This window comes from Geotrypetes seraphini, chromosome 2, assembly GCF_902459505.1.
Source record: "Geotrypetes seraphini chromosome 2, aGeoSer1.1, whole genome shotgun sequence".
Lineage (NCBI taxonomy): Eukaryota > Metazoa > Chordata > Amphibia > Gymnophiona > Dermophiidae > Geotrypetes > Geotrypetes seraphini.
The window spans coordinates 104197560-104219372 of NC_047085.1; the positions used below are offsets into that span (position 1 = coordinate 104197560).

The 21813-nt window shown below is 44.1% G+C and overlaps 1 protein-coding gene across 1 annotated transcript in view; it reads left to right on the top strand.

Moving 5' to 3' along the window:
* COPS5 (COP9 signalosome subunit 5) overlaps nucleotides 1–21813 on the top strand; it is a 48764-nt gene that overhangs the window by 13623 nt on the left and 13328 nt on the right. The window contains exons 2-6 of the mRNA XM_033933362.1: nucleotides 1486–1720; nucleotides 6940–7068; nucleotides 7918–7983; nucleotides 14580–14665; nucleotides 16327–16438. Coding sequence (XP_033789253.1) covers nucleotides 1486–1720; nucleotides 6940–7068; nucleotides 7918–7983; nucleotides 14580–14665; nucleotides 16327–16438 — 628 coding nt within the window. The remainder of the gene's footprint in view (nucleotides 1–1485; nucleotides 1721–6939; nucleotides 7069–7917; nucleotides 7984–14579; nucleotides 14666–16326; nucleotides 16439–21813) is intronic.

The window sequence follows — 21813 nt, forward strand, 5'->3', positions numbered from 1 at the left end:
GTCCGAAATCTCCGCAGAGAACCACTGTGGCTTATTGTTCCTTCGCCGTTTTCTTACTGATTTAACATAGCGGTTTGTTGCTTCTTGTATGGTGGCTTTCAAAGTCGACCACATTTCTTCCACGTTATCGGTTTCTGCTTGGCTTTGTAGCGCCTGGTGAACGAAGTCTCCCATTTCTTTGAAGTTTGTGTCCTTGAATTTGAGGACCTTGGTCAGTGTGGTAGATTTAGTGAAACCTTTCCTGAGATTGAACCATACTATGTTGTGGTCACTGGAGGCCAATGTGTCGCCCACCGAGACCTCTATGACACTTTCTCCATTGGTAAGTATCAGGTCCAGTATTGCCTGATCCCTTGTTGGTTCCAACACCAGTTGCCTGAGTCTTGCTCCCTTCATAGAGTTTAATAGCCTCCTGCTGCTGCCGCAAGTGCATAAAAGAATATATAATACAAATTATTCTACAATAGCACATTAATATCTACCACATAAAAAACCTAGTAATGTAATAACCCCCCAATCACCCATCCTTTATCACATTTTCAATAGGAATATACACATATTATATAGCATTTTATAACATATTATGTAAAATTATTCCCAACTCCCTCCCCCCTTTAGTGTGCTAAAAAAAGAAAAAGAAAAGTTCTTAATTTTCTATTATATTTTTATCAATGCTTTTTAAATTTCTTACCCTCCGTTTGTATTTTCCTTTTATGTATCCTTTACTATACTTATTGGAGTTCTCCCTAATTCCCTTATGTATTGATACGTCATGTCCGTCTGTGTTGGTTTTAGTTAATAATTAAGACCCTATTTTAATTGTAAATCACTTTGAATTAATGATATTGCGATACATCAAAATTTTAATAAAACTTGAAAGTCCTGACTTAAGCCCTGTTCAACTGTTGTGGCAACTCCTGAAGCATTCTAGTCATGCAAAGAAATCTTCAAATGCCATAGAGTAAGGGTCTTTCTTTGATAACAATCAAAGCAGTTTAAAGATGATATGAGAGGTGTTGCCACCAATTACCTTTCAGACTTTCTGAATGATAATCAATTTATGTCCTTTTCATCGGAGTTGATTATTCAGTGAAGTTCTTTTTTCAGAGTTTTAGATTAGGATCTAATTATGTTTTTTAGTATAAAAATCATACTAAAATGCAGACCATCCTAGAGACTACAAATTTTCTCAGTACTGTGTTGCTTCCCTTGTGTTGAATCTGTTGAAGCTGCAGCAGGTAGAATGATGGCCCCCCCTATGTTGCATTTTTCTCCCTTTAACTGCCTTGGAACTGAAATCATTGTAGTTCAAATACTGGAAGGAAGGAGGGAGGGAAAGGGCTGCATATGATGTTCTTGCCTTGTGCCACTTTATAAGATTGCCTGATTTCTCATAGTCGTTTTTAACAGTTAAGCACAGGGAGCATGCACACCTGTATGTGAAGGTAACTGATGGTTTTTTTGTTTTGTTTTGTTTTTTACTAGTCATCATTACTTTAAGTACTGCAAAATCTCAGCCTTGGCCTTGCTGAAGATGGTCATGCATGCCAGATCAGGAGGCAACCTGGAAGTGATGGGTCTGATGCTCGGCAAAGTGGATGGAGAAACCATGATCATCATGGACAGCTTTGCTTTACCAGTAGAAGGCACAGAGACTCGAGTGAATGCCCAGGCAGCTGCCTATGAGTATATGGCTGCCTACATAGAGAATGCAAAGCAGGTAGGGTTTTAGCAATTAGGCTTGGGTTTCTGTTTTCAGAGAATTCATAGCTCTATTATAGGAATAAGATGTGCAACTCTCGTGTATGTTTTTATGTTTTATTCATTGTGTTTTTTTTGTAATTTAAAAAAAGGTACAAAAATAAGCACACCAGTACAGCTGTGTTAAACTCTTGAGACCCAAATGCCTTTGTCTGTAAGATGTAAGAGGAACAATCAGCTGCTCTGTGATGGTCCATTTGATACACAGGACAAAAATTCTTGCAATTCAAATGTGTTAGAAGTTCTGCTAAGTAATATGTTTGCCAAATGGCAATGGCCTGCAAAGTTTCATCAGTCCACTGGGTGGCAGGAAAGAGGAGATGAATCGCTGACACTAGCAGACATCAAAGAAATATTTGCTCTTGCAAAATTATCAAGTAATTTTTTTATACTTGAAAAGTGCATAAAGAAAAAGAGAGCATGATAGCCAATAAAGATTATACAGCCCAACCACACTTGCTTAGCTGTATCATTTTTTCCTTTGTGTTTGTCCCCTACTTTCTTGATTTGGATCCTGTCCTTGTCTTTACTACACTCTTTTGGTAATTACCGTATTTTCACGCATATAACGCGCGCGTTATACACGATTTTACAAACCGTGCATAACCTTGCGCGTTATACACGTGAGCGCGTTTTACAACTTTTTTTTTTCAATCCGATCGGCATCCCCCCTGCGAACCGACATCCCCCCAGCACCAAACATCTCTTACCCGATTGGGCACCGGCACCAGCACCAATGCACAGGACGTGCCAGTGCCAGTGCCCGAAGATCCTCCCTCGTTGGTTTGGGCTGGGCTGGGCGGTGCGGTGCAGGAGAGATCCTCCTTCTTCCTGCGCCGGGCTGGACTAGGCTTTGAGCATTTGCGCATGCTCAAAGCCTTCTGGTCTCGCTCTGAGAGAGCGAGACCAGAAGGCTTTGAGCATGCGCAAATGCTCAAAGCCTAGTCCAGCCCGGCGCAGGAAGAAGGAGGATCTCTCCTGCACCGCACCGCCCAGCCCAGCCCAAACCAACGAGGGAGGATCTTCGGGCACTGGCACGTCCTGTGCATTGGTGCTGGTGCCGGTGCCCAATCAGGTAAGAGATGTTTGGTGCTGGGGGGATGTAGGATCGCGGGGGAGGGGGGGTGATGCGAGCGGGGGGGGAGGATGCCGGTTCGCAGGGGGGATGCCGGATCGGATTGAAAAAAAAAAGTTGTAAAATGCGGGTAAGCGAGCGGGGGGGGGGAGGATGCCGGTTCGGAGTAGGCGGGAGGAGGTTTTAGCATGCGCGGTATATGCGTGTGCGCGCTATATTAAATTTTTTTAACATAAATTTGTGTTTCCCGCGCGCTATACCCGTGTGCGCGTTTTACACGGGTGCACGTTATCTACGTGAAAATACGGTAAATATTTCCTTAGGTTTCTCCTGAGTCTGCTCCTTTCACTGCCTTAAGGATCCTAATTCTAGGCTTACCTCCTGTTCGTTTATATCACAGAGGTCTGTATCATTTCTCCTCTTTTCCACTCTTCCTCCAGGGTGCATGTGTTTAGATGAGGCATTCTCAATCCAGTCCTTGAGACACACCAAGCCAGTCTGGTATACAATGTGTACAATTTATATGCATGAGATATATTTGCATGCATTGCCTCCATTAAATGCATAAAGACCTGCATATTCCACCTATTCTGCCCAACAAGGTGGCCGGAGTTGAATCTGTCACTCTGCACAGGTTCTACTCTTCATAATTAAACACTGGTATACTTAATCTCCATCTCTCCCTGCCCATTTTGGGGCACAGACAATAAAGGTCTGCCTGGCACTGGTCCTACTTCCAAACTATGTGAATTGTTGTCAAAGCTCATGCCTGCCATAATCTAATCTTGATCTTTTATCATTTATGGGACCCAAACCATAGAAGTGTGTCTGGCTTTGTTTTTACTTTCGATGTCACTGCCACCATAGCTCATTTCTGCTATAAGATCTTTTAAATTTGTTTTTGCTTTAATTTGATTTCACCCATTCTCTATATAGTGACCCTCTGTATTTATCCCATGCATTCTTGAATTCAGTCACTGTATTCTGAAAACCTTATAAGTTGGGTGTGTCCCAAGTACTGGGTTGAGAGCCCCTTGTTTAGACCCTTGGGTCTTTATTCCCATTCCTCAAGGGTCGCTAATGAGTCAGATTTTCAGAATATCCCTAATTAAAGTGCAGAAATGAGATTTTCATCCATACTAAAGTTTATTTTTGATAAACTGCTCGTGAGCAAACTATCTGAGCAGTTTACAAATAAGTTTATAAAAATTACAAAAGAACATAGAAAGGAACTACATCATTAATAAATGCCTGTTAAAATCTCCATTGTATGTAGATCTCATACATATTCATTAAAATATATATACTGGGGGAACATTCTTGTATGTGTAAATGGTTTTTATTAATCAAGTTGACAAAATACAAGTTCAGAAGTGAAAAACATTTCAATAACCGAAGCAAATAGATAAAGGCAAACCTAATTAAAATTGCGCAAATAGACAAAGGCAAACCTAACTAAAATTGCAAAGTAAGTATATCTCCCCCTGCCCTTACCTTGCCCCAATGAAGAGTCCAAATTCAAAAATGTTTTAATATCTATATCTTGACTCATAAATGACTGCTTGCCACTAGTGGTAAAGAGCGCTCTTTTAAACTACTACTAATACCATACTATTAATTATTTCTGTAGCGTTACCAGATGCACGCAACGCTGCACAGAGTCACAAAGAAGAAGAAAACAGTCCCTGCTCGAAAGAGATTACAATCTAAACAGCCAAGACAGACAAACAGGATGTCATGGATACAGTTAAGGGAAACAGTTAATCAGCTGGCTGGGTTGAAGGGCAGAGGAGTAGGGTTAAGGATTGAAGGCTATATCAAAAAGGTGGGCTTTCAGTCTGCTTTTAAACAAGGGAAGGGGCTTGACAGACAAACTCAGGTAATTTATTCCAGACTTAGGGGGCAGCTAAATGAAAGGAATGAAGTCTGGAATTGGCAGTGGACGAGAAAGGTAAAGCTAAGAGCAGCTCATCAGAGGTGTATAAGGAGAGAGGAGAGATATTTAGGGGCAGCAGAATGAACACACTTGTAGGTCAGCAATAAGATCTTGAACTGTATGCGATGGCAGATAGGGAGCCAGTGAAGTAACTTAAGGAGAGCAGTGAAGTGACTTAAGGAGAGGGGTAATGTTAATTTTTAATATACTAATCTTATTTATTAATTGTATGTATTGTTTTGTTCCCTAATATATGTAAATTTTAAGTGTACACCGCTTAGAAACTTGGATTAAGCGGTTAATCAAGTCAACTAATAAACTTGAAACTTGGGTGACATGAACGTAGCGAGGTTGGTAGAAGATGAGTCATGCAGCAGAGTTTTGCATAGATTGCAAGGAGGAGAGGTGACCCTGCAGGATACCAGTTAGAAGTAGATCACAGTAATCTAAGCTTGAGGTTACAAAAGTGTGGTCAAGGGTCCGGAGAGTGTGCTCAGAGAGGAAGGGGCAAATTTTGGTGATATTGAAAAGATAGAAGCGACAGGTCTTAGCAGCTTGTTGGATGTGCTTAGAAAATGAACGGTCGACCAAGGTTGCGAGCAGAGGAGACTGGAACATTGACAGTGTTATTTACTGAGATGGAGAAAGGAGGAGGAGGAGCAGAGGGTTTAGAAGGAAAGAGGAGCAGCTCAGTCTTGGGCATATTTAGTTTCAGATGACGGCAGGACATCCAGGCAGCAATGTCAGCCAAACAAGCAGAGACTTTTTCTTGGACTTTAGGTGAAATTTCAGGTGTAGATCTGAGAGTTATCAGCATATAGGTGATACTGGAAGCCACAGGAGGAGATCAGAGCACCAAGGGAAGAGGTGTAGAGAGAGAAGAGGTTCTAAGACAGAACTCTGGAATATGCCAACCGCTAGTGGGGTAGCAGCAGAAGGGGACCAACCAACACATACACTAATGGTGTGTTGGGAAAGGTAGGAGGCAAACCAGGAGAGGACATGCAAATATTCAAGTATTCTTATCTGCACCTTTTCTTATCGAAGATCCTCATGATAAAACAAACCAGGGTGACTCACACCATAAATCATAATATCCAACAGCATTGAAAATATTTCTAAAAACATTTTTTTGCAATGTATGCTCAGAAACCAAATGCCCGTAAATGTGATAAAATTTCTAAAGGGCTCCATTCCAATCACTGGATACAAAGGTCACAAAACAGATGAAAAAATATTCATAAACATAGCCATAACAACATAAAAGATGAGAAAATAAAAAGTGGGTTATCTGACGGTTCTTCATTTGGAAGCCCACAAAAAAAATCAAATTTTCATTCCCCAATGCAGCACAAAATCCCTTAAGTACGAGTCGCCCTGAGTTTTAGCATGCAAAATTCATTAGGGTTATCCTGAAACCTGACCTTTTAGCAACGCTCGACAAGCACTGGGAGTAAAGACCAAGGGTTTAGACTTAAGTCTATCCCCTGTGCTTTATGATGACAACTATAAACTAGCACTTATAAATCTTTCTGTGATCGCAACGCCATTTCGTGTGACTATAGAAAGAGCTGGCCAGTGACATCTTTATGGAGAGCCTGCCCATATTGCTCCAAAAGTGGGTTTCGGGATCCCACCCACAGGTATCTTTGTGTTTGTAACCCCTAAGTTACACTACGCATATGATTGGCAGTATATCAAGCCTTAGTAAATAAATAAGCTCTGCCATTAACCATTTTAGTATCTGCTTCTGGAGTGATTCTGTCTGGTTTTTTAACATTTTCAATGTGCAATCTTAAGCATTGCACACTGCTCCAAATGTGTTCCCATCAGATGCAATATCCCCACCTTTTTTTGTTCCTACTGGCTGTTCCTCATATGATTAGTAGTATATGTATCCTTGGTTGAAGCAAAAAAAACATTGCCAGGAAATTGGTCATCTGTCCCATGGCATTAATCCAAACTTGCAGAGGTTTGTGGTTTTTTTAACAAGTGCAACAAGCATTCTATAACTGTCATACAGCTTATATACAGTATAATACATATGGAACTGGAACAGTTGAATATAAATATTCCTTTGTTGAATGGGTAATTACATCCACTGCAGTTCAGAAGAGGGCACTGGTGTCTTTTCAGTAAACATTGAGCCGTTTCCTCGTTTCCTTAGGTTGGGCGTTTGGAAAATGCAATTGGCTGGTATCACAGTCATCCTGGCTATGGCTGCTGGCTCTCGGGGATTGATGTCAGCACTCAGATGCTCAATCAGCAATTTCAGGAACCTTTTGTGGCTGTGGTTGTAAGTATTTCCAGTGAATCACTTGTCCCAAAGTTGTAGGACTTTTGATTAAAGCTCTTTTTTAAAGTATTATTGGCATAATTTGTCTATTATAAGTAATTTAATTAATCAAATCTACAAAATCACAAGCTGCTGACTCTTCTAGCACAAATGAGCCATGAAACACAGCACATTATTTATTTTAAGTTCACCAATAAACTTTTTCACTTTTATATAAAATATTTTTTTTAAATAGAAACTCTTATCTTTTACCAGATGTTTAATCCATAAACATTCACCACATAGTCTTAGCATGTGTGTACACTGCAGAGATCAAATGCTTGCTAATTTGCTTCAGTGAAAACATTGGCCCTCTTTTATTAAGCCATGGTAGTGAGTTATGCCTGGAAAATGCACCAAAGTCCATTCAATCCCTATGGGTTTCAGTTCATTTACCGCTCTGGACTGTGGTATTTGGCTTGATAAGGCCCATTAGGAAGAGACTGTTTAACCATTCAACAAAAAATTTCTTTTGAGTTATCCTATTTGTATGCACGCATGCATAGTGTAAAGTTAATATTTATTGCCATACTAGTTGAGAGAAGATGAAGCAGAACTCAGAAAGGAGGGCTACCCAGGAATTTCAGTATCTTAGATCCTATTGACCTTGCTGCCAAAGTATACAGGGAGGGTGGTGGGGAGAGTCAGGAATTTAGCAGTGCTTGGTCTGCATGTCTGAGACTGGGAGTAACAACCTTTACTAAAGGTCTTTGCTCTAATTCTCCTTCCATCCAAGGGGGTTAGGTGATAGCCTGTGAATTGAAGGGAATAAGAGGTAAAACTAAAACACATTGATTGTTTGCTTTTCAGATTGATCCAACAAGAACAATATCTGCTGGGAAAGTAAACCTTGGAGCCTTTAGAACATACCCTAAGGTATCATCACTATTTATTATTTATCAAGAATTTTTTTATTTCTGCCTCAAAAACCCCTTGATTTGACACAATCATTTGGGATGAACTCCCCACTCCCTAATCTATTGAATGTGGACATTGATTGGTGCCAGATCGGCGATTATGTACCACGTGCCATAGCATGCTGGGGCGGGAGCTTCGGACTTCTCCACCTTTGAGTAATCTTGGGCTGGGGAGCCGGCCTGGGTCCATGCCTTCTGAAGAAAATCTTGCCCAGAGGCTGTCTTGGACTTTGTCACATGACTCGGAATTCTGGGGATTCTTTTGTCTCGGTGCATGTATCTCAACATAGCCCTGCCATGGTTGCAGAGTGGTCCTTTTCACTGGATTTTATTCAGCTCCTCTGAAAAGCGTATTCTTCAGACCCCGCTTGTTTGACACAGCCGGCGGTCACATTGGGGCTTTTTCGGTTTTTCATTCCTGTAGCAAAGCTTCCTGTTCGGTAGCTCTCTCTGGTTGTGCCAGACCTCAATTGCAATGGTTGCCATGCAGGTATTCTAATTCTTCTGTCTCCTGCCTCAATTGCAATGGTTGCCATGCAGGTATTCTAATTCTTCTGTTTCCTGCCACTGTCTTTATTTTGGATCCAGCTGCTGCCTTTGCTGAGACTGGTCTCCTCAACCACCCTGAGTGTTCAGATTTGCTTTGGTCTGGTTTCAGGTGCTGACCCATATTCACAGATTTTTATTTATTTTATTTTATTTTTTTTATTGTGAATGGCAAACGGCCCAGACAGGCAAGTACAACCAGCATAGTAACAGGAACAATACAGGAAGAACAAGAAAAACAATAATAAAAATCAAGCAGATACTAGCCTCCCCAGTGCGAGGAACAGGTCAATGTCCAGCAAAAGGAAAACAGGCCAACTCAGACCCACAATGCCCGCGATGAGTACAAAGCCAGACTAGACCATCGGCCATAACATTTTATGCTATAAATTCCCACCGACGTACATTCAATCGAACAGTACACCCCATACCACACAACAAGCACCCAGCAAGCATACTACATCCAGCTCAACAGACAGTACATTCACACCAACTCTACAAATCCCATCCCCCCGCCCACCCCTGGAGTGCAGGTAGGGAGACTCAAAGAGGCCAACATCAGGGAGTCCCAAAAAACAGACAGAATGAGGCACTCAAAAGAGAGATTAAGTGGTGAGATCCAGCAGACCCTCCCACAGAGCTACATAATGCCTCATGTCCTGCCTATGAGATTTATCATAAGAGCGGATCTCAAATTGTGCCATCTCTCTCAGTTTGGCTCGCCATTGAGTGGCTGGGGGAGAGTCCTCAGAAGCCCAGGAAGTCAGAATCAGTTTTTTTGCCACCAGGATTGCATTATACAGAAATCTATACTGAGGATGAGAGAAACCCTGCCCTCATAGCGAACCCTGGAAACCCAGGAGGAGGGTGCCATAGTCCCACTCTATAGGTCTGTGAAGAACAGCATCAAGAAGGCCCAAAAGCCCTGTCCAAATGGTGAGCTCAATGCACTCAAGAAATGAGTGAAAATAAGTACCAGGCTGGCATTTACATTTAATACAAAGATCGCTTTTCCACAACCCAATCTGTGCCCCTCTATGCCTGGTGATATAAGAACATAAGAATTGCTGCTGCTGGGTCATACCAGTGGTCCATCATGCCCAGCAGTCCACTCACGCGGCGGCCCTCTGGTCAAAGACCAGCACCCTATCTGAGACTAGTCCTACAAGCGTACCTCCTTGTTCATTATGAACTTGTCTAACTTTGTCTTGAATCCCTGGAGGGTGTTTTCCCCTAGGACAGACTCCGGAAGAGCGTTCCAGTTTTCTACCACTCTCTGGGTGAAGAAGAACTTCCTTATGTTCGTACGGAATCTATCCCCTTTCAACTTTAGAGAGTGCCCTCTTGTTCTCCCTACCTTGGAGAGGATGAACAATCTGTCTTTATCTGCTAAGTCTATTCCCTTCAGTATTTTGAATGTTTCGATCATGTCCCCTCTCAGTCTCCTCTTTTCAAGGGAGAAGAGGCCCAGTTTCTTCAATCTCTCACTGTAGGCAACTCCTCCAGCCCCTTAACCATTTTAGTCTCTATATAAGCTATGTAGTATTTTATATTGCATTTCCTGATAATCAGCCGACTTGAAAAATTGGTAAAGGGTCCTGAAGCAGTCCAGAAACAGGGGATCAGACATGCTCTGGCCCAAATCCCCCTCCCAACTCTCCCGCAATTTGCACATCTCTGGAGCTCAGGTAGAGAGCCGCAGAACACTATACCAGTGGGACAGCCGATTGAGCACAGGTGGGGTAGCCGCAAAGATCTGTTCCAGGGGCCCAGCATCCCAACCCCCTCCACAAGTCTGCCGGGTAGACGTCCAGTAATGTCGAAGCTGAAGGAGGGAAAACAGATACTTATGGGTAATGGCCTACTTTGCCTGGACCTGCAGAAACGAAGGGAAAAAGTCTCCCGATAAGGCCAGTAATTGTGTCATAGAGCGACAGCCTCGTTGTGCCCACTCCCTAAATACCGACCGCCCCCAATCAGGCAGGAACCCCAAGTTACCCTCAAACAACATAAAGGGAGAAACCGCTGTCGGGAGGCCCTATCTGCGCCGCCATCACTGCCAAGCCTTCCGAAAGGGCATCAGAATCCCAGAGTGGTCCCCTGAGCGGACAGTATGTTCCGGTTGGGAGTGGAGTAAATTAAAGAACTAAAAAGGTTAACTCCAGCTCTCAGCCCAACCCTGAGGGAAGTAGTGCACATATCCTGTGTAACCCTCATGGATCCAGTGCAGGAGGGCAGCAACATTATACAAGTGTAGGTCTGGGATATTCAACCTGCCAGCTCCCTTGGCCAAAGTCAGCTTAGCCATAGCTATGCGAGAAGCCTTAGACCGCCAAATAAACCGGGAGACTAATGATTTAAAGTGGTGTTCAACCTGGTGACGAAGCCAGAGCGGTACCGTTTGGAGGGGATAGAATAATTTAGGAAGCAGAACCATTTTTACCAAAGCCACCCGTCCCATTAAGCCCAAAGGAAGGTCCTGCCACACTTGTCACAACTTCCCAATGGCATCAAGATGACGGAGGACGTTCATGGAATAAAACGTGGCAGAGTTGGTACTCAGATATATACCCAAATAGAAGACCAGAGCAGCCGAGAGCGGAATAGGAAGCAAGGTATGCCACGGTTCCACAGGGCCTTCAGCCAATAGCAAGAGCTCAAACTTACTTCAGTTAACCTGCAGACCCGAAAGTGCCCCAAAGTCTCGAACGAGCGCTAGCGCTGCCTCCAAATGAATGGGAGCCTGATCCAAATAAAGTAAAATATCGTCCACAAACAAACTGATTTTGCATTCTCGCTCCCCCCCCCCAAATTCCCCGAACACTAGTAGCCAGAGGCTCAGTAGAGAAAGTAATGTATGGCTGAATCTATCAATTTAGAACAGCCACCTCCAATACATTGTGCATTCAAGATTTAGGTAAACAGTCCTTTTCAAATCATATCAGAAGTAAGACAAACCAAATATATTGGATAATTCATTCATTTATTTTTCTTCCATACAGCAGAGATACTAGCATGTCCCCAACGGGACCCGTTTCGCCCAGACAGGGCTTTTTCAAGGAATCACAGTGGGCGCTCTTTCTTCAGCATCTTCACTTCTTAACTGCTAGATCTGTTCAGAATGCGGTGTTTTGTCATTGATCTCCCCAGAGAGACTCCCTACAGGCCCTTCTACCCTGGACAGCCAGCCTGCAGCTGCTTGAGCTGGTAATTCCACTCATAGTCTCTAGCAAGAGATTCCACTTCAGATTGATTCCTGGGTCAAACTGACATCGAATGCCAGCCTGTTCAGCTGGGGGCGCACTGTGTTGGTTGCCTGGTACAAGGGACATGGACACCATCCCAGTAGAAGTGGTCAATTAAACAGACTAGAACTGAGAGCAGTCTGCTTGGGTTTGCGAAACCGACAGTTGATGATGGAAGGCAGAGCTGTAAAAGTATTCTCAGACCATGCCACAGCAGTGGCCTATGTCAATTGGCAGGGAGGCAACAGAAGCTCATCGTTCTAAATAGAGGTGAAACTACTGTTCACTTGGGCAGTAAAGCACCTGCTGGCCATCACGGTGGCACAAGTAAACTTGTACTGTAATTATGGCAAATCTAGTGCAAATCGTAACCTGTTAACTGAATATTAGGTATGTTTAACCTGTAACCTGTTCTGAGCTCTTTGGGAAAAATGGGATAGAAAACAAATAAATAAATGTAGCTGGAGTGGGCAATGTTCAAGCAGACTACCTCAGTAGACAGACATTGGACCCATGAGAGTGGTCATTGGTCCTGTGGGCATTCCAATATAATGTAGGACGTTGGAGGCGTCCAGCGTACAATCTAATTAGCAACAGTACTCAACAAGAAAGTGCCTCAATTTTTCTGCCGAAGATATGAGACCGGAAGTGCAGGGCTAGACACCCGGGTGCAACCGTGACTAAAGTCTGGACTATTATTTGTGTTCCCTCCTTGGCCCCTGATAAGTTGGATGGTCCGTCGCATAGCATCTCACCCAGGGAGGGTAATCCTCGTAGCCCTAGTTTGCCCAGGTATCCTTGGTATGCGGATCTAGTATGCCTAAAAGTGGACAAATGTCTCCAGCTCCAGGTGCATCCAGACTTGCACAGAGGCCGATTGCTCTAGAAGTCACTTTGGTCTTACGGCATAGCTCTTGAACGAATGGTGCTAGCCAAGAAAAGATATTCAGATGTGGTCATTACCACCCTATGGAAGGCCAAGAAACCATTCGCTCTATTGGTATATTCCAAGGCATTGGATACTTTCAGCGCTGATGCAATAAGGAGAATCTGGAACCCAGGAAAGCCCCAGTATCATCGGTACTGGCCTTCCTTCAAGAGGGCCTGGACAAGGGAATAGTAGTGACATCCCTTAACATAGTAGATGACAGCAGATAAAGACCCGAATGGTCCATCTAGTCTGCCCAACCTAATTCAATCTAAAAGTTTGTTGGGTATTTTTTTTTTTTATTCTCCTTAGCTATTTCTGGGCAAGAATCTAAAGTGCTGCCCGGTACTGTTCTTAGGTTCCATCTACTGAAGTCTCCGTCAAAGCTCACTCCAGTCCATCTACACCCTCCCAGCAATTGAAACCCTCCCGAGCCCCCAAACGGTCATATACAGACACGGATCGTGCAATTCTGCCCAGTACTGGCCTTAGTTCTTCAATATTTACTATTATTTTCTGATTCTAGATCCTCTGTGTTCATCCAATGCTTTTTTGAACTCCGTCACCGTTTTCCTCTTCATCACCTCTCTTGGGAGCACATTCCAGGCAACTACCACCTTCTCCGTAAAGAAGAATTTCATTACATTGCTCTTGAGTCTCTCATCCCTCAACCTCAAATTATGTCCTCTGATTTTACCATTTTCTTTTCTCTGGAAAATATTTTGTTCTACATTAATACCTTTCAAGTATTTGAACGTCTGAATCATATCTCCCCTGTCCCTCCTTTCCTCTAAGGTTTACATGTTCAGGGCTTCCAATCTTTCCTCATACGTCTTTTGGTGCAAACTTCCTATCATTTTCGTCACCCTCCTTCAAGCCTTTTTGTGTCCTTTGCCAGATAAGGTCTCCAAACTGAACAAAATACTCCAAGTGGGGCCTCACCAAGGACCTGTACATCAACACCTTTGTTCTTCTACTGGTTACGCCTTTCTTTATAGAGCCCAGCATCCTTCTGGCAGCAGCCACCGCCTTGTCGCACTGTTTTTTCGCCTTTAGATCTTTGAACCTCAAGGTCCCTCTCCCCATCCATGCATATCAGCCTCTCCCCTCCCAGCATATACGGCTCCTTCCGATTATTAATCCCCAAATGCATTACTCTGCATTTCTTAGCATTGAATTTTAGTTGCCAAATTTTAGACCATTCCTCTAACTTTTGTAGATCCTTTTTCATATTTTCCACTCCCTCCTCTGTGTCTACTCTGTTACAAATCTTGATATCATCTTCAAAAAGGCAAACTTTTCCTTCTAACCCTTCAGCAATGTCACTCACAAACATATTGGAACAGGATCGGCCCCAGCACCGAACCCTGAGGGACTCCACTACTCACCTTTCTTTCCTCCGAGTGACTTCCATTAATCACCACCCTCTGGCGTCTGTCCGTAAAACAGTTTCTAACCCAGTTCACCACTTTGGGTCCTAACTTCAGCCCTTCAAGTTTGTTTAATAGCCTCCTTTGAGGAACCCTGTCAAAGGCTTTGCTGAAATCTAAGTAAATTACATCTAGCATATGTCTTCGATCCAGCTCTCTGATCACCCAATCAAAAAATACAATCAGGTTCGTTTGGCACGATTTACCTTTAGTAAAAACCATGTTGCCTCGGATCCTGTAACCCATTAGATTCTAGGAAGTTCACTATAATTTCTTTCAGCAACATAAGAGACTAGTGTCACTTTAGTGTTTCCTGTGTGACTAGAATATAGCTTTTTGATATTGTAATACTTTTTGGATATTGATGACATTAGTCTTTTCCCCCAATTTTGTTTGAAATTCTCAGGGTTATAAACCTCCGGATGAAGGTCCTTCAGAATACCAGACTATCCCACTAAATAAGATAGAAGATTTTGGTGTGCACTGCAAGCAGTAAGTATTGCAGCATCAGCTGGGCAGGTTTCATTGGTTTTGGATTTGCTTTGAAACTTTTCCTTAGTTCCTTCCTTTGGTTGCATTATTTTGAAATTTTCTTGTAGTCATGTTCCCTGCTCTTAGAACGGCTTTTGGCTCAAATAGAGCTATGTATGGCCATGGGGCAGACTTGTGTTCAATTTCTAGCAGACCTTTACTTAGTAGATCAGTTGGGGTTGTTGTGGAGGCACCATTAATAGTTTCTGGGGGTGGAAAGGGAGTCTGGGTTATCGCTCAATGGCAGTACCTTTTTTATTGGTCATACAGCTGGTTTATGCTAGCTGAGTTCTGGTGGGAGCCAGTTTTTATGACCTCTATCTGGGGTCTGTCACTGTGATGCCAGGTCTGAGAAAGGAATATAAAAATGAGGGGAATGTGTGTAGTTATGAATGAAGGCTCATGCTCTGGTAGTACATCAGAGAACCAGGAAGAAACTGCCAGCCCCCACCTAAAAGTAGAGTTGCTGTTTCTTAAGTTGCTTGTGCTTGAACTGTACCCTTTAAAATTATAGGTTTCAGAGAAGATGTAGTACAGCAGCACTGTTCACTTGTCTTCTTCACATATACAGTAAAGTCTCAGTTAACCGGGACTCTCGCATAACTGGCCAAAAAATCACCGATGGAGGGGGGAAAAAAATGTCCCCAAAGCACCAGTGGCAGCGTCCTGAGCTGTAAATCCTCCCTCATGCCCCGAAGCAGCTACGAACCCCCCTCTGATGGGAAATGATGCATCAGAGGAAAGGCCCTGCCAGGGCTGGCTGTGAGAAGCCTGTTTTGAGGCTGCCTCCTGCTGATCAGCTGCGCTCAGGTAAGGCCGGGAGAGGAGGGAACTAGGAAGTCCGCAGCTCAGGATCGCAGCCTGCTTCTGCCACGTTGGGGCTTGAGGGAGGGAGGAAGGCTTTGCGGCTCAGGATTGCTGCCGCACTGGTGCTTCAGGGCGGGAGGTAGGGGGGAGGGATTGAGAGTGTGTTAGACAAGGTTTCTAACACATACTCTCAATTAACCATAAAAACAGTTATCCGGTATCCACCAGTCCCCGTGGGTGCTAGACAACCAAGATTCTACTGTAGTAGGAAACTAATTAGACAGAAAAAAGTGGGATGAGGATAAAAGTTTTTTAATTCTGTCTTATCAAAAACATTTTTGTTTGCTTGTACTAGAGAATTATAGCAAACAAAACTATTAGCTAAGTACTTTAACTATCAAGTAGCAAATATAAACTTAAGAAGAAAAAAACTTCAAAAATTTGAGGAAGCATTTTTTTTAGGGCCACCACATTTCATGTGTGGGCAGAAAGTCCTTTGAAACACACATCAGGGAAGTTTGGGTCACTGTTAAGACGGTGTCTTCATTCAGTGTTAAGAGAGCCTCTACCTAATTTTACTTCAACATGCTGTGTTCTATAATATAAAGCTGATAAATCCCAATAAAGTGCATTAAAACAGATGTACAATTAAAAAAAGAGCAAATTGTAAATTCTCATCTGCTATTACATTAAATAAATTAACCTCTTTCCTATACACTTGAAGCTTTTGATCATCTCTATAGTTTTTTGCAAATTGATTTTTAGAAATATGCTTAGTAAGCCTGTTTGGGTTTTGATTTGTTTTATTTTTAAAGATATTATGCCTTGGAGGTGTCCTATTTCAAATCTTCTTTGGATCGTAAATTGCTGGAGCTTTTGTGGAACAAGTACTGGGTAAATACACTAAGCTCTTCGAGTCTGCTTACGGTAAGTACTGTACTAGTCCATGTATTTCTTTTGCTTAGCTAGGCAATAAAATTTTCTGATGTTTAAACTTTTAAATGTGTTGTTCTGAGTGTAGCATGAAATAGAGGAATGTAATTACCTATATCTGTTTTAAAAATGTGTAATCCCCACATGAATTATGGTATATTACCATATTTTAAGTTTTATCGCCTCTCCCCCTTGCAATCTGTGCAAAACTCTGCTGCATGACTCATCTTCTACCAACCTTGCTATGCTCATGTCACCCCTCTCCTTAAGCTCAAAACTATATGCCATAAAGTTAGTACCCCAATTCTGCATGGAGACTGTTCGGTCGGTCATTGCGGTGGTGATACTAGGGCGGGGGTCGGCAACCTGCGGCTCCAGAGCCGCATGCGGCTCTTTTCCACCTTTGCTGCGGCTCCGGTAGTGTGTCACGCAGGCACTTACAAGTCCGGCGTCGCGGCGGGAAATAGCCATGCTGAGCAGTGAGCTCAGCACATACACAGATGAAAGCCTTGCTTGCTGATTGGTCCGGCGGCCCCGCCCCGCCGTGCCGCCGGACCAATCAGCAAGCAAGGCTTTCATCTGTGTAGTGCTGAGCTCACTGCTCAGCATGGCTATTTCCCGCCGCGACGCTGGACTTGTAAGGTGCCTGAAAAAGAAATCATCCTGGCCGAGGTCGGTGTCATGCTCCGGAGATCTACAGCCTTCCTATCTCCCTCTCCCTTCTACCTGCTTCCGGCCACATCCCCTGCTCCGCGGCTCTCTTCGGCAACTCAGCAGCAGCGATCGACACAAGCTTCTGACGTCGGGGCCTACCCTCTGCGAGTCCCGCTTGTTTCAACTTCCTTTTTCCACAAAGGCGGGACTCGTAGAGGGAAGGCCTCGATGTCGGTAGCTTGTCTTGATCACCGCTGCTGACGAGTTGCTGAAGAGAGCCGCGGAGCAGGGGGGTGTTGCCAGGTGCAGGTAGAAGGGAGAGGGCCAGATGCAGGACTCGTGGGTGAGGGAGCAGAAGAGAGAGAGAAAGAGAGAGGGGAGGGAAATAAAAGGAAATATTTCATGCTGGGCCGGAGTGGAGGGAGGGTGGAAAGATTCTAGCTACAGGGTGCAGTAACAAAGGAAAAGGGGGGAAAGCTGAAAATGGAGATAGTGACACAAAGAAGAGAAAGGGTAAGCAGGACCTACTGAATAAGGATAGAGATACAGAGGGGACATGAAGAGGAGGTGAAATAGAGACATAGAAGTAATGCTGAAAAAGGGAGGGAGATAAAGACATTGAAAGGGCAAATGGTGAACATGGGGTAAAGACAAAGACAGAGACAAATGAAGATTCTGAAAAAGTGGTGAGATAGGGATATAGGTGAGATGGACACAAAGAAGGGTGATGCTGGAAAATAGGTGGAATGGTAATTCTGACAGACACAGAAGGGAAATGCTGGATCAAGGAGAGATGGGGCTCAGGCTGGATGGAATGAGGAGAAATGCCTTGTTGGCCTGGAACTTCCTCTCCTACGTCAGAATTGACGTCAGGGAGCGGAATGCTGGTCAGCGCAACACTTCTGCAGGGAAAGCTTGGGACGGTGGTGGCTTGGGGGCTGTTCCCCGATTGCGGTGGCAACAAACCGAGTGGCTTGGGGGACGGCACGGAGACAGAAAGAAGGGGGAACAGGGAGACAGAAAGAAAAAGTTGGGGGAGAGAATGAGGTCTGGAGGAGAGGAAACATACAGGAGGCTGAAAGAAAGGAAGAAAGATTGGATGCACAGTCAGAAGAAGAAAGTGCAACCAGAGACTCATAGAAATCACCAAATAGCAAAGGTAGGAAAAATGATTTTATTTTCAATTTAGTGATCCTGTATATAGCATTAAGATAAGAAACAATATATGCAGTGTTAGATTTGTTTTATAATGGTTTTGCGGCTCCAAGTTTTTTTTTCTTTTCGAAAACGGGTCCAAGTGGCTCTTTATGTCTTAAAGGTTGCAGACCCCTGTACTAGGGGAATTTCTAGTCTCTCTGGATTTGATGGAAGCCTATTTGCATATTCTTATCTTTCCAGACCACAGGAAATTTCTGATATTTCATGTGCTAGGAAAACATTACCAGTTTGCAGCACTGCCCTTCAGTCTAGCGATAGCACCTTCACCAAGATGATGGTTGAGGTAGCAGCACACTTATGTAAAGCAGGAATTAGTGCATCCATACTTGGATGATCAGAGCACCATCCAAGACCAAGGGCGAGATAGCAGTGGCACAAGTAGTCCAGCTCCTACAGGATCTAGACTGGATCATCAATTTCCAGAAAAGTCACCTGGAACTGACTCAATCCCTAGAGTATTTGGGAGCTCGGTTCAACATGGCAGCAAGTCATAAATTTCTACCAGATCCACACAAACTTAAGCTAACCTGCCAAATTTTGAACATTCTAGCAATGCAGGCGCCTACAGCATGGCACTATTTTCAGGTGTTGGGTTCGATGGTAACAACCATAGAGATCATCCCTTGAGAAGGATCATCTATGCCACTACAGGACATGCAGAAGGATTCTTTTCAAATGCCTTTGTCCTGGACAGATGATGTGCCAGCATAGTTTGCTTTGGTAGCTACAGCCGGAGTCACTAGTCAAAGGCCTATCTCTCCACATATCCTCCTGGATCAGCTTGTATGCCTGGGGAGGCCAATGCGAAGATTGCCTAATCCAGGGACGTTGGTCACCCTCACGGAGGAAATGGTCTATAAACAGACTGGAACTGAGGGCTTTACATTTTGGTACTGCAGACATTGCAGAGAACACTGTAAGGCAAAGCAGTCATGATCTTCTTAGACATCACAGTGGTGGCATATATCAACAGAAAGGGAGGCACCAAGAGTGCTCCGTTGAAACTAGAAGCCCAACTGCTGTTTCATTGGGTGGAGGTCCACTTTCTGGTGTTGTCAGCCGCACATGTAGCAGGCGTGGATAATGTGATAGACCCTGGACCTGGGAGAGTGGTCACTGTCCCAGAAAGCCTTCGACAGCATTGTGCATTGATGAGGGTACCTGACGTTCAATCTGATGGTGTTGGCTAGCAACAGGAAAGCCTTGCATTTCTTCAGCTGAAGATGAGATCCCAGAAGTGGGTCTATTGTATGTATTTCCCCCATGGCTCATGATAGACTGAGTCATTCGCAGAATTGCAAGCCATCCAGGATTAGTAATCCTGGTTGCCCCAAATTGGCCACATCAGCCCTGGTACGTGGATCTAATTTGATTACAAGGAGACAGGTGTCTGAATACCACTTCATCTGTATCTTCTCTAACAGGGTCCACTTGCCCTAGAGCAGTGTTTTTCAACCGCTAGTGTGCCGCGAGATGTTGCCTGGTGTGCCGTACGGTGCAGACACTGATTAGGCCTCAGGCCGGGTCCCGCACGCGCTCCCATGAGACTCCCCCGGTCCCCGCTGCTGTTCAGTTTCGATCTTCTGCTCTGACGCAACCGGAAACAGGAAGTTGCAGCAGAGCAGAAGATTGAACACTGAGCAGCCGCGCGTGCGCGTCGCCGAAAAACAAAACCTACAAACTAAGGTGAGGCGAAGGGAGAGAGCTGGCTAAACAGTAGGATCGATTGGGCAGGCGAGTGGTGGCTGCGGGGACCGTGCGATCGCTCGTGTTCCCGGCTCAAATTGGAAGGAGGGAGTGAAAGGGAAAAGGATTCTGGGCCAAGGGGATGAAGACGGAAAGAAAAACCCACAGCAGGAAAGAAAGGGAAGGACAGGCAGGTGAGCCAGATGCTAGAAGCAGGGGGGGGGAAGAAAGAGGGAAAAAAGCTAGATGGGGTTGAAAAGAAGAGACACACTGGTATGGAAGAGGAAGATAGGGGAAATCTGGACACAGGAAGGTAACAGAAAGAGGGGAAATTATGTGCATGGGGCATAGGGACAGAGACATAAAGGGGACATGCCATGGGGATGGTATATGGACACAGGGGGGGGGCAATGACAGATACATAGGGGAGATATTAGAAATGGAGAAAATAGGAGCACAGAAACGAGATGGTTTGTGGGGATGGGACAGGGACCGAGCTCGCAGGCTCCAGTGGCTTACACAAATTACATTGTAACGTGCCATGAAAATAAGAGGGAGGAAGGGAGATAAGCCACGTGAGAGGAGCTGAAGGGTAGTAGAAAGGAACAGATGGTAAAGGAGGGAGGGAAGGGTGGTGGTGGAAAGGAATAGGACAGACATTGTAGGAGGGTGGAGAGGAACAGACCCCGAAGGGAAATGTGGAAGACAGAGTGGGAAGAAGACAGATGCCAGACTATGGGGGAGCGGAGGGAAGAAGATGGGTGCTAGACCAATTGGGGGGGGTGAAGGGAGAGGCACAGTAACAGCAAATGGAAGACGTAGAGAGAAGACACACAGTGGATGGAAGGAATTGAATGAGAAGATGTGGAAAGCAGAAACCAGACAACAAAGGTAGAAAAAAAAATTATATTTATTTATTTATTTTTTGCTTTAGGATAAAATAGTATATTAGTTGTGTTGATAAAAATTTATAAACAAAGCCCTGCCAGCTGAACATCTCTTTCTCTAGTTCAGCAGCAGGAACTTTGATTTATAAGAAAGGAATAAGCTAAATATTACAGTACTAAGGCTTATATGGATGCAGCGGGGACGGTGACGTGGCGGTGAATGGGATGGCAGTGGCGGTGACGGGGCGGTGAAAGGGATGGCGGTGGCGGTGACGGGGCGGTGAAGGGAACGGCTGTTGACGAAGAGCTACGTGTGTGTCTTTCTTCAATTCCAGCCAGAATATCAGCTTTGTGTTCAGCCAAACAGGCCCAGGTTTCACACTGAATAAAGTATTTTATAATTTTTCACTATTCTGTTTACTTAATATTTCATAATAAAGTAATTATAAAATACTTTCTTTGTGTTTATTTGATTCCTATTCAAGAGAATTACTTTATATATAGTCAATATAGGCACAGAGTTAAATTTTTTAACATTTTCTAATGGTGGTGTGCCTCGTGATTTTTTTCATGAAACAAGTGTGCCTTTGCCCAAAAAAGGTTGAAAAACACTGCCCTAGAGAACCCAGAACGCTTTAGGCTTATGACATGGCATGGCTCTTGAGCGCGAGGCCTTGAAGAAAAAGGTCTACTCAGAGATGGTCATAGCGACTCTCCTTTGCTCTTAAGAAGCCAGTAATGGTGTCAGCCTATGCCAAGCAGGTGGAACCACTGAGAGCCCCAATGAGTAGTCCTAGCTTTTCTGCAAGTGAGTCTTGAAAAGAGTCTGGTGGTTGGTTCCCTCAAAGTGCAGGTAGCAGGATTATCCTGCTTTAGAGATTGAGTGGATAGAGTTTCGTTAGCTTCTCATCCAGTTGTTACCAG